This window comes from Xiphias gladius, chromosome 2 (assembly GCF_016859285.1).
Source record: "Xiphias gladius isolate SHS-SW01 ecotype Sanya breed wild chromosome 2, ASM1685928v1, whole genome shotgun sequence".
NCBI lineage: Eukaryota > Metazoa > Chordata > Actinopteri > Istiophoriformes > Xiphiidae > Xiphias > Xiphias gladius.
In genome coordinates, this window is record NC_053401.1 from 7,189,589 (window position 1) to 7,201,591 (window position 12,003).

At 42.5% G+C, this 12,003-nt stretch overlaps 1 protein-coding gene across 6 annotated transcripts in view; it reads left to right on the forward strand.

Moving 5' to 3' along the window:
• Nucleotides 1–12,003, forward strand: part of anks1b (ankyrin repeat and sterile alpha motif domain containing 1B) — a 230,817-nt gene that overhangs the window by 162,097 nt on the left and 56,717 nt on the right. For all 6 annotated transcript variants that reach the window (XM_040141493.1, XM_040141449.1, XM_040141456.1 and 3 more), the window contains exons 14-17: nucleotides 4,061–4,719; nucleotides 5,443–5,565; nucleotides 8,096–8,165; nucleotides 10,533–10,639. In XM_040141493.1, coding sequence (XP_039997427.1) covers nucleotides 4,061–4,719; nucleotides 5,443–5,565; nucleotides 8,096–8,165; nucleotides 10,533–10,639 — 959 coding nt within the window. The remainder of the gene's footprint in view (nucleotides 1–4,060; nucleotides 4,720–5,442; nucleotides 5,566–8,095; nucleotides 8,166–10,532; nucleotides 10,640–12,003) is intronic.

Genomic DNA, 12,003 nt, shown 5'->3' on the forward strand with positions numbered 1-12,003 from the left:
CTATAAATGTGTGCAGTACATACAGTTTGTTTGAGCTGATATTGCCTTGGATTCCCGGGTAAGAAACACACACACACACACACACAGTCAGTGAGACAAAGCTGTTGATGGGCTTCATTTAAAATAGAGATTCACTGTTCATCACACTGAAATTGGATCTTAATTGCTGTAAAGTGATTGCTGGCAAGAGAGTAAAAATCATTTTTGGAAGAACATTTATTTTACATGCCAATATGAGCTGGTTAAAGACCAAGGCATGGATAAGTAATGAAGGTTAAAACAACAGAGGAGACTATTGATCGTTTACAAGGGAAGAGGAAGAGCAACGAGAGACTGTCCTGCCTGAGTTGAGCCAAGTTATGTGTCTACTGCATTATTGGTCCTCTAATTTTGCCACCACAAGTTGTCAGTACAGCAATATTCTCATCATCTCAACTGATATAAGGTTTAATTCTCTGTCTTTACCTGATATCTCAGCTCTGCCTCTCTCATTTTCTTTTTTCTGTCTACACAAACATCTTCTGATTTGATTGCTGTGTTTATCAGCGGCCCACTTTTCCCTCGCTCTCTCGAAGGCCGAAGACTCTCAGCCGCCCGAAAACTGGGTGAGTTGCTGATGCTGGGGCTCTCTGTTGCCGTAGCAACCAGCAGGCTCACCTGTTGCCAGTGGTTCTCATCTTTAAAAAGGGAAGCATAGAAAGGGATAAAGGATTGTAAAAGAAATTCACAGTGAAAGAATACAGAAAGAACAGTGTGTTATATATAAAATATCTTAATGATGCTTTAAGGGTGCAGTCGAAATGTAGGATTTTCTGTGTAAATCCAACCAACCAATGTTACATTGCTTTGATTATCTCAAAAAAATGTTCCCTGTTTGATTAATCTAACCAAAAAAAGATTTATAGTTTACGTTTTTAACTGTAAGTCTAACACAATGTACAATGGTAGTGTTTTTTTCTCATCAAGTAGAGTGTGATAACTCAAAAAAATTGATTCTCTGACATATTGTCAATGGTCAGTGCTTTGGTTATTGATTATGGTCAAAATGTAAATCGCTTGGAAGACAATGCATGTAAAAAAGGAAATTAAGGGCTGAGAACAAAGGTTGACACACTGTGTATTTATACTGATTTTTTTTTTTTTCTTCTTTTAGTCCTGTAAAATGTTGAGGATTAGTCACAACTAAAGATCTTTAAGCTTGTCCAGGAAATAATGACAATTTCAGGCCATGTAACACTTGAGGATGAGTCGTGTTTTCAACCCTCCTTACCTGCGGACTTTTAATGGGCGCGTGTCATACTTTGAAACTCAGAGACAACTTAGTTGGGGTGCAGTAAAATGCAACATTCACCCTCCAAATGATGCGAACTGGCTCTTCAAACGAGGACTGATGTTAATATTCTTCCACTTTCTCCCATTTTTATTCTTTCACAATACCCAAGAACTCTAACATCGTCTGATTCAGTCACCTTGAATAATTCCAGTGAGAGACTCTTGTTGGGGTTTCAAAGAAAAAGCAGCCGAGTGACTTCTTCCGACCTATATTTTTTCTATGAAGGTCTGTTCAGTGTCGTGCTGCCCCGCTTTATTCTGTGCCCTTGGCTTGAATTATGTAATTGTTGTATATGGATGTGTGGTTGGATGTGCTGAGGACAGTCAAGACGTGCTAGCTAAAACTGGCTGACAACAGAGACTGTGTGTGTGTTTGGCGGGGGTGAGGAGGTGGCAGACAGAAGGAGTATGTGGTCAGATGACAACATTGTAAATTCAGTGTCTGTGTAGGGCAGTGAGGGTACATGCAGTTATTCCAATGCCAGTTTTGATTGCAATAATGTGGAATTTGCATTTATGTGAGTGTGTACAAGCACTGTTTTTGATTTGTTCTGTTTATTCACTATGTGATTGTGAGACTGGTGCGGGAGACTGTGAGACTCTCTCTCAACAGTCTCACAATCACATAGTGAATATGAGACTGTTGAGAGAGAGTGTGTCTGTGTGATACTTATCAGAGGTGAGATTGTTTACATGGCCTGGTACACGGTCTTAACACACAGTGACAAGAAACAGAAAAGAGTTCTGGGCTTGCCACACAAAGCCACACAAACACGGCTCTCGGGTGAGTGTGTGTGTGTGTGTGTGTGTGTGTGTTTGGGCAGATCAGAGAGATGTCATGTTTATGTATACTTTGCCTGCTGATGACTTATCAAGCATGACATTAACTGGCTACACCAGGGGCTCTGCATGATCTATCAAGTTACTAGCATGTAGCTAATACAGTGCTGACCTTTCTCATAATCTTCTTATGAACTGCATCAACATGAAATGATGATGTAGCTTTAAAACTTTTTGTAAAGTTTCAATACGCTGCTAATTGATGACATACATTGGAAATGAATGGAAACCAATGGTTGCCTAGAACTCTAGAAATTTGAAAGTTTCCAGCAAAAAATAGTAAGTGTACATGATCTGTAGTTAAAGCATCAGGACTTGAATTTCGGCCACACGGGGGCAGCATAACAAGATGTAAATGCAAAACCGACATATTATCATCTCGTAAAGTTGATATGGAAAATGTGTTTGTAGACATCAGCAGACATGGTGATGTCTTTTAATTTGTAGTCTTGTCTGCAACTCCTGGGGGAAATATTTGGCTCTTTAGCTGCTAAACGCTCCACTACCTTCATAAGCTTGTCTCTGTAGTCACAGCTGTTTGTTGCTAGGAAAGTAGTGCACCATGGGTTTATCAGAGCTTTTTTGCTTAAAAAAAAAAAAAAAAGCTGCATCTTGAAAAGTCGCCGATGGGAGCCGTGTGACTGAAGAAAAACTGTTAAATTGCAGGCCTCCTTTAAAACAAGGAGATGAAGGACACTAAAAAGCTTTTCAGATCTGAGACGATCTACAGCGTCCGGTGATGATTCTCTGTGGATTTGTCACATTACTGATGCTGTATATGAAGTTTAAAATCCTCAACACTTTATTCACATCCATCTTTGCTTCCCTGTTCCTGTCTGTGATTCATTCTGTATGATTTCTTCCACCAGCCTACATGGTGTCTGTCATACTGTCTCTCATGCTTAGTATCCACTTGTACTAAGCTTTCTAACTCCATAAATTTCACCTTTAGTTTAAGTCACACTGTGTGAGGGACTTTGTGAGACCATAAATAAATAAGAGCAGAGCCGTTCCCTGCGGAGCAAAGCTACAACCTGAATCCCACTGGACCATAATCTTATTCCTTTGCTACGGTCTCGTATTGAGTCGAAGATTTCTCATGAGTTTTAAGAGTGGCACTGCTCTGGTGAAGTGTAATAGTTAATCAAGGTAGAAGAAGAATAAATAATGTGCCTGTTATTCTGCATATTGTATCATGAGGAGTGCATCTTTTTAACATGTAAGATAATTATTGTGACCTCCGGTGTCACTTGTTTTCAGATGTGAGCATAAGCATACATAATCTAACAAGTGAGTAGTCAAGCAGACACTCACACACAAACAGAAACACACACAGACATGCATCTATAATTACACAAACACATACAGAGAATCAAAAGAAGCTTTCAGTGGCTTCTTTCACCCCACTGCACACAGACAGTAAGTTGGGCTCTGAAAGCATCCCCTGAAAAAAAAAAAAAAAAAGTCAGTGGAGTAAGAACGTCTGCCCCTGCAAAAGTGCACAAACATACACTTTTGCACCCAGACAGTGGAGGAGCAGATGTGTAAAATCCAAGTCAGGAGTTTCTTTTATTACTCATTGGAGAGACAAACAGCTTTTTCTATGGGGAAGCAGAAGATGTATTACCTCGTTCTTATCTCCCTATTTGCAGCTTTGGTTGTTTTGTAGTATTTATTCTTTTTGAAGCCTCATTGCTTTTTTCTCTGTTCTGTTGTGCACTTTGAAATATTATTGTGTGCTATATTTGTGAAGTGAGTATACATTTCTGATCTCTGTCTTGTTTTCTTGTAAATTCATTTGTGTGTATCATTGTTTTGACAAGAGCATTTTATGCAAATCTATATGATTTAATCCTAATCAATGTTTTTGTGTGTGTCCTACTTGCAGACGACGGGCCGTACCAGCGAGACCCGCCGCCTCCTCCCCCTCTCTGCTCTTCCTCCGCATCAAACGCTCTATTGGAGGACCGAAGGAAGAGCCACATCCCCGAGGAGTTTGCAGGCCTTCTTCATGGATCTTCCCCAGCCTGTGAGACCCCTAATACACCCTACCATCTTTACAGCCCTAAACCTCGCAAATATGCCTCTACAGATGTCCAGAGCAGTTTGGTGCAAACCCCAGAGTTCAGCTTTGTGATTGGTGGAGGACCCACTCAGGTCTTCTCCAGGACAGGGAGCGAGTCGTCGCCTCAGAGGACCGCCAACGACCCCCAAAAGCCGCAGGTGGTGTACCGGACTATCTTCCACACCAGGGTCAACCAGGACCAGGCTCGACCCAAGAACTGCAAGCAGGCTGAGCCGCCTCGTGGGTGGTCTACACTGGGCTGCCCACCCTCCGCCTCTTCTGGTAAAAACAGGGAAGTTCCACAGTTACTGGGGATCCAGACAGTAGGTGCTCCCAAGGACAGTTCTTCTGGGCCTGGCTACGAAGAGAGGGCTTGCACCCTGGGGAGGATGAGGTCCATGCCCCGCAGTGTGTTGGACTTGCAGTTGTCCAAGTCTCTGTCCAAGTCTGATTCCAACCTGGTAGCTGTTTCTCCCATACAGGTAAGTTGTTGTAAGTAATCGCACCGCGAAGATTTTCTGACTAAAATGACTCATTCTAAGTACAGTCACTGCGTTAACTAAAGCGTGATTTATAAAATAAAGAATTGCATTATTGCATCTCCACTGCATTTGTGCTGCATTATGAAGGCGAGTTAAAGCACCGTCTTTTTTCCTGATACTGCTTCGCTCTTCTGAGACATTTATGTAAGACGCAAATGATAACAGAAAAGCTTCTTTAATTTAAAAGTTATAAAAAGTTTCTCTTTTCTTAAAAGTTTAGGTCAGCACCAAGATCTCAGTTAGCAATGAAAGCAAATGCATTTATTGTAAATATTCAGTCGCGTAAATTATGCAGTTGTGGTAGTTTGCATTTTGCTGTATCATGTAGTGTGACTTCAGAAACAGCACAGAAACCAGTTCAACCAATTAGATAACTCACTAAACTGGGCCACAGTGCTCCCTGCCGTGCAGCACAGTTTATGAGACGACTTCTTTAATTCATGTTAAATAAATCATAAGCTAAATACATAGTCTATTTGATGAAAATAGCTTCATTATAAAATAAACTTTGATGAGCTGTGAATGGAATTGGTTATTCTCTAAACAGTTTTTAGTTCTTAGTTGTCAGTTGTTTAAGGTTATAATGTTTGGCAGCCTTTGTATGTTAATGACTGTAGTTTAATAATGCTTGAAAATTAAATGGTTGGTTTTTGTCACGGCCAGGAGGAGCATAGTTGGGGGTCCGGAAATCGGGGTCAGGTGCCTGGAAGTCCAAGCCCAGGAGAGGGTGCCAGCCCGGGCGGAAGACTGGAGAGAACGCCCTCCTTCACCGCAGAGTGGGAAGAGGTAAGAAGACATTTTTTGTGACATGTAAAGCTTTTTACCTGATGTTTAGGATAAATCAAGATAATCAGTCCCTGTGCTGACACTATATGTACTTCCATAGTAAAACTGATTAAACCCAGCATGCTTTTCAAAGTGAACTGTCTCTGCAGGGGTCAGTTGAAATATCGGCACCCCCAGCTGTGAGCTGCTTCAGTTTTGTCTCCCTTTGAAATCCACTTGGTTACTACAGTGCAGAAGGAGCCCCAGTGCTAGTTTAACATGCTCCTACATTGATTTTCCTCTGTAACCAGCACTGAAGCTGCAAGGAACAGCAGATATCAAAAAGACAGCAGTTTCTGTTAGAGAGGGTAAAGAGCAGAGGTCGTGGCTGCTGCGAGTTTTGGTGTGTTTGTGCCTGCGGCCTCTTCGATATTAAAGAGTCTCTGACACGACTGGGATCTGCTGACTGGACAACACCGTTAGATCGTGCCCTTTTATAAACAATTTGGGTCTCATACGCATTAGCCTCTGCTCAAAAGTAATCGTTCACACCATAGAAAACACACACTCTTGAAAACTGATGCGTATGTGTGTGTTTACACCCTGAAAATTACGAATCTCATACCATTTTCATACCACTTCTTTGAAGAAAAAGTTTATGTAATAATGAGGGAGACTTAATTAGTCTCTGTACTTTTTAAAAAAAATGCAAATGCATGGGAGTGAAAGTACATTTGTTCATGCCTGTCCACATTTGCATGAACATGTTCATTAGTTTGTCAACACTGCTCATAACTTGCTGATGGTGATGAATTACCATATGGACTTTCCCATAATTCTGAGCAATTAAAGTGACCTTTCCTGTTTAATTGCGTGCTACGGGAGGATGAGATAAGACGGCCTCAGGGAATTTTGTGGAGAGATATATGGGGATTTCAGAGGCAAAAAATAACAAAGTTGCTATTTGCAGCACATATTCGAGTAAGAGTTGCATCATTAGCAAGAGATGAATCACAAGGGATGTCCCACAACAGTCAGTGATCTGAAGATAACCATACTCATTAGTACTACAAGCTAGACGAGGTAGTCCAATTTATGTTACAAATTTCTGCTGTAATCTGGCTTTACCTTGAAAATTGTTACAGTGTTGAGATTATTTGTGTTTATGTGGATCGTAATTAATAGCTTGTATTGAAATGCTGTTTCTTTAGCCATTCAAAAAGACTCTTTCCACCAAAGAGGTGTTTAATCTAGAAATCTATATCTACGGTAGATCCCTTAAAGGATAATTCCAATGTATTAAAACTTGGGTCTTACTTTTGTAGGTTTGCCCATTTTCCCAATCAGTGCTTAAGTTAATGGCTGAGATGTTGTTATGCAGCAAGATTGCTGGGGGAAAAAAAGTGTGAATCTGGGCAAGGGACGGGATTGATCGGGCAGGTTATATAAACCCCTCCCCCCAGTTTAGCCAAACTTATTTTGAAAAGAAGAAAAGTCAAACAGTAATATTCGTCATATCCATGACAGTTTATAGACAAATTTCCTGGTTCAGCTTTGACCTACTGTACTTACGTTATTAACATTCCCCTTTCGGTTTTGCCTCGTTTAGATAATCTGACTATACTGTTGGTTTATTTACAACTGATCGTCTGACCTCTCGTGTTCCTCATGCCATCAGACTTCGTCTGAGTGATAGTTGGTTTGTTCAAAGATCTCAGCGATTACTTTGTGTCAAAAGTTATTGTAACTGATAGGAATGGTGACCGAAACTATGAAAATAAGAGCCAAGTTGTAAAAAACATAATTATTCTTTAATCTAAGAAACTATAGCTATGGGGATACCGTTAAAGAAGCATTGATTGATCATGTTTTTGGCCACTTGGGGCAGCAGAAAAAGTTGAACCCAATATTGACATATTGTTAGTTTATGGAGTTGTAATGATATACGAGTTAGCAGAGATGTATATCCAGCAGACACAGATATACAGCGATCAGCAGCAAGATCTCAGTTAGCAATGTTTATCCTGCTGAGATGAGGCCAACTTCGTGGTCCGCCAGCTTGTAAACACTGTTTTGCATTGTCAGATCTGGCCCTTAACACGCTGATCTTGGACCGGTTGCAGCAAGACCAGGTTTCTCTGACCCGTGGTGAGCCAGCGGTCCTGACAGGTGGAAGGGCGGCAGGTCGAATAGATCAGTGATTAGCAGCAGGTCCAGGGTCAGGGATGACCGGTCGACAGCCGGCAGCCAGAAACTAATGTGAAGCCACTGTAGCTCTCTCCAATCCAGTCTCTTATTTCGTCTCTGCTCTGCTTTGTCTTTAAATTTCCTGCCAACACATCTTATTCTCTCGCTGCTTCTCCATGCTCTTTCAGTTCACTGGGGGAATGATTGACATTCAGCGTGCTGGCTGGCGTAATGATCATGTTATGTGACACTTGAATCCAGAAATAGGGGTTAGCCTTATTACTGGGAAATGACTTTTCCGTGCACATGTTGTACATCTCTCTAACTCTGGTTCTCTCTCTGTCCCTCTCACCCATTTGTTCAGATCGACAAGATTATGAGCTCTATTGGGGCAGGAATAGGCAGTGGATTGGCCATCAAGGAGGACACCTCAGGTAAAATACACGCGAGTATGTTTGTGTGACTGTGAGTAAAATCTGACTGAAAGGATAATTCCGATTTATTATGAACTGGGTCTTATCCTAGTAGTTTTAGCCATCATTGCTATTGGTTATGATAACATTGCCCTCACTAGAGTCATTTCTGATTTCTGAGAACCCTGACATCACAACAACAAAGTCTGGCGGAGCAAGAAACACAAGCATTCGTAGACAAGTCAACAGTGTAGCCAGGTTATCTACAACAACTTTATTTAAAGGTAAAACCAAAAGTGAATGCACCTTAAACATCAGCAGTAACCCCTCATTGTACAGGAAAGCTGCAGATACAACTATGTCAAGTCGGGTAGATCAAAGCTGAACCAGGAAATTGGTCTGCCACCTGTGATGGATGTGTTCAGTAGATAGTTTGGGTAATAATTTCACACACACAATTTTATTTTTTCAGATTATTTTCTAATCTTTGCTTTTTCTCTTTACGAATTACTGGACAGTATTACCTCTTTAGGCCTCGAAAATCAAGGGTTACTTTTACTTTTTGGTTCTCTTCTTCCTAAACCGTAGACATATGCAACTGTTGATGAAGGGCCAACATTGCTTAGACATCAATAGATGTGTGATTCATTTGAAGGGGTCCCAAGTGAAAAAAGGCTCGGAAACCTGTGCCCTAGGGAGCCACAGATGGTTGACACTGGTGGCTATAGGATGATAGGATGGTGGAGGGGTGCAGTTGGATAGACTGTGATTACAGTGCAGAAATGAAACAGGTAAGATAGCTTAAACATTCGTTGGCTACGATGCTCAGTGGTTGATCGAAAAAATGCAAACAGATCCAGGTCACTCGATAATAACTGAGAGGTGGAGCCCTAAAGAAATGATGAAATTAGAACGATAATTTCTGCCTGCACTTGTGCTAAAAGCTTCTTATATATCACTGATGGCCAATACTAGAAAAATAAGACCTTAGTTGTAAAAATCGGGAATTATCTTATCTGCACGTGTCTGTGTGTTGATGGGTTTTTTTGGTGTTTCTTTGTGGATATGTGAGACCTTCCATGACTCTTGCATGAAGTAAATTTGGAAATTTCTTGTGCGCATCAAATCCCTGTTTTTTGCCAGCTTCTTCACCTGTGTACATCGAATCCTCCGCTACTCATCTCTATTTACTGCATACATCCCCCTCTCCCAGTGTTAACTCCCTCATCCTCCACCTCCTGATCCCCTCCCCTCTTCCTCTCTCCCTCTCTCTTTTCATCTGTGAATGTAAAGCCTCTGCTAATCATGGTTACCACAGGGAGAAATCCTGTTTGTGCCCAACCAGCTCTACCCCCCACCAACGCACACATAGCCACAGCACACCACAAACACAAACAAACACATACATATAGACGCAATTGCATCCATACGTTGTGTGTGTGTGTGTGTGTGTGTGTTGCTGAGAGAGAGAGTGGGAGGGAGCTTGGCTTCTTGCAGACAAAGAAGCTGGAGCTGTTGTGATGGCTATTATCAGCAGAGCAAGCCAGATATATGTAGAGCGGCAGAAAGAGCAGGGTGACGATCAACACCCTGAGAGAAGATAGAGACAGGAGGTAGACAGAGGAAAGTGAGCAAGAGAGTGAGGCAGAGCGAGAGTGAGGGAACTAGGGGAGGAAAGCAGCGCTCAGAAAGGAGAGAGCGAGAGAGAGACGGGAGGCTGCAGAAGCATACAGATGAGAGTGGGAGTACTTGATAAAGAAAAATCTACAGCGCAGGCAGCTCTCGCTCTTTCTCTCTCACACACACACACACTCTCTCATACATACACACAGACGCGCGCGCGTTGAGGGGAGCAGCAAAGCGAGCGCAACAGCTGAAAAAGAACACGGCTGCTGAGCACGACAAACACAGTCTCTTATCTTGCGGATCTGTAACTCCAGTCTTATCCAGCACCCATCTCTGGCAGGATTTTACCCCCGGGACAGAAGCTCTTTTCTGGATACAACTTAAGCCTTCAGCACCTTCTCATCCTCCCTCTGGCTGGATTCAGAGAAAGCAGCATCTGGACACCTTAACCTACCCTTTAACCACTTACACCCTTGCATGCTGACCCCCTCAATCCTCACCATGCCTCTAGCCTAGCCTCCCCTTCCTCCTTTTTCTCCTCCTTCCTTGTTTACCCCCCCTCCCCCCAACCTGCATCCCCTTAATTCTCCTCCTGCTGCTGCCTTGCCAAAAGACTCCTCAAAAGCATGGCGGGCTCCTTTGACAGCCACTTTGCCCGCCATAACATGATGTGGCAGTGCCAGCTGTCTCAGCCGGACTGCCGCTGCTACCGCGTGGACGGTTACTCCCTGCTGAAGCGTTTGCCCCTCCACCCCCTCATAGGTCCCCGCTGCCCGCTGCAGTCTGTGGGCCAGTGGCTCGACTCCATCGGCCTGGTCCAGTACGAGAACCACCTGCTGGCCAATGGATTTGACAACGTCCAATTTATGGTGAGTGTTTTCACAAGTGTTTTTTGGAAAGGAGGAGGCAGTAGAAATCTTAATGCTGTGATATTAAGATGGGGTATGATCATACATTTCTCTTCCCTTCTTGTGCTTTTTCATCTTTGCATTGGTTTTAAATGTAATCTCCTCTCTCTATTCGTCCCACCTCCCTCTAAGCTCTCTCTGCTCCCCTAGGTGTAACTCATCATCTCTGATATTTTCTTTGCAGTGATAAGTGAGACTATTTTTTTTTCTCTTTCACTCTGATCTCTTTTATTTCTGGAGTTCCTTTTCTTCGTATCATCCTCTCTCTCCTTCTCCCTTTCTCTCTCATTCTGCCTTTCCCATCATCGCTGCCTCTCCCTACTGATGCCATGTGAGGTCCTCCTACGCACAGAAATCCCACACCAGATCACCACGGCAAAAATCCAGCATCAAGCTGCACACGTACAGGCTCATACTGCACTAAAGAGCATGTCGTTTGTTTCAGGGTTTTTGTATACACCTATACATGCACACACAAAGAAATATTGCAGGTGCCATCACCTGTAGCCTGTGAGGATGCAACCTGATCCTGTTATATCCCCGTGGTCCGTTCATCTCCAGCGACGTAGGAAGAGACACTCGCTGGGTCATTTCACATTCAGAAACTCCTTTGATGTTGGTGTGGGTGTGAGTGCATGTTTGTTAGTAAACGGACATCCTCACGAACAGAGGTGAAGTGAATAATAAAGAAGGAAATTAAGAGAAAGTGGGAAGCGGAACAGAAGTAATGAAGCCAAGTTGAGAGAAACCGAACCAAAGGCAGAAAGATGGGCAACAAAGCAGAGGGATGATGACTGGATGAGTTTTTCTGGAGTTTGAAATTGTCACTGTTGGGGAAAAACCTCATCCCTCCAATGTTTTGGGGTTTATCGAAAGGATTTTAGAAGCAAAGTAGCAATAGTGTTGGATCATTTCACCAACCAGTTGAAGAAAATGTGATTTTGTTATGTTTCTGTTTCAACGTGTTGAAACGATCTCACACGATGTTTGACTAACAAGGTTTTCACATGAGGATACCTAACATTGTCCCATTGAGATAGAATTTCTAGTCCTTTATTTTTGTACCGTTAAACTGATTTGACGTGATCACATCCAGACGGGAAGAGAGAAAGCAGTTAAATGTTCTTTCCTGAATGACTATAACTAACAGTGTATGTAGGCATTTGTAAATTTGTGTGTGTGTGTGTGTGTGTGTGTGTGTGTGTGTGTGTGTGTGTGTGTGTGTGTGTGTGTTCGTTCCAGGCCTCTACTCAGTGTGACCTGCATCTGTTGCTTTGGTTACCCTGGTAACAAATCACAGAATCTCTCCGTTTCTTTGTGCGTTT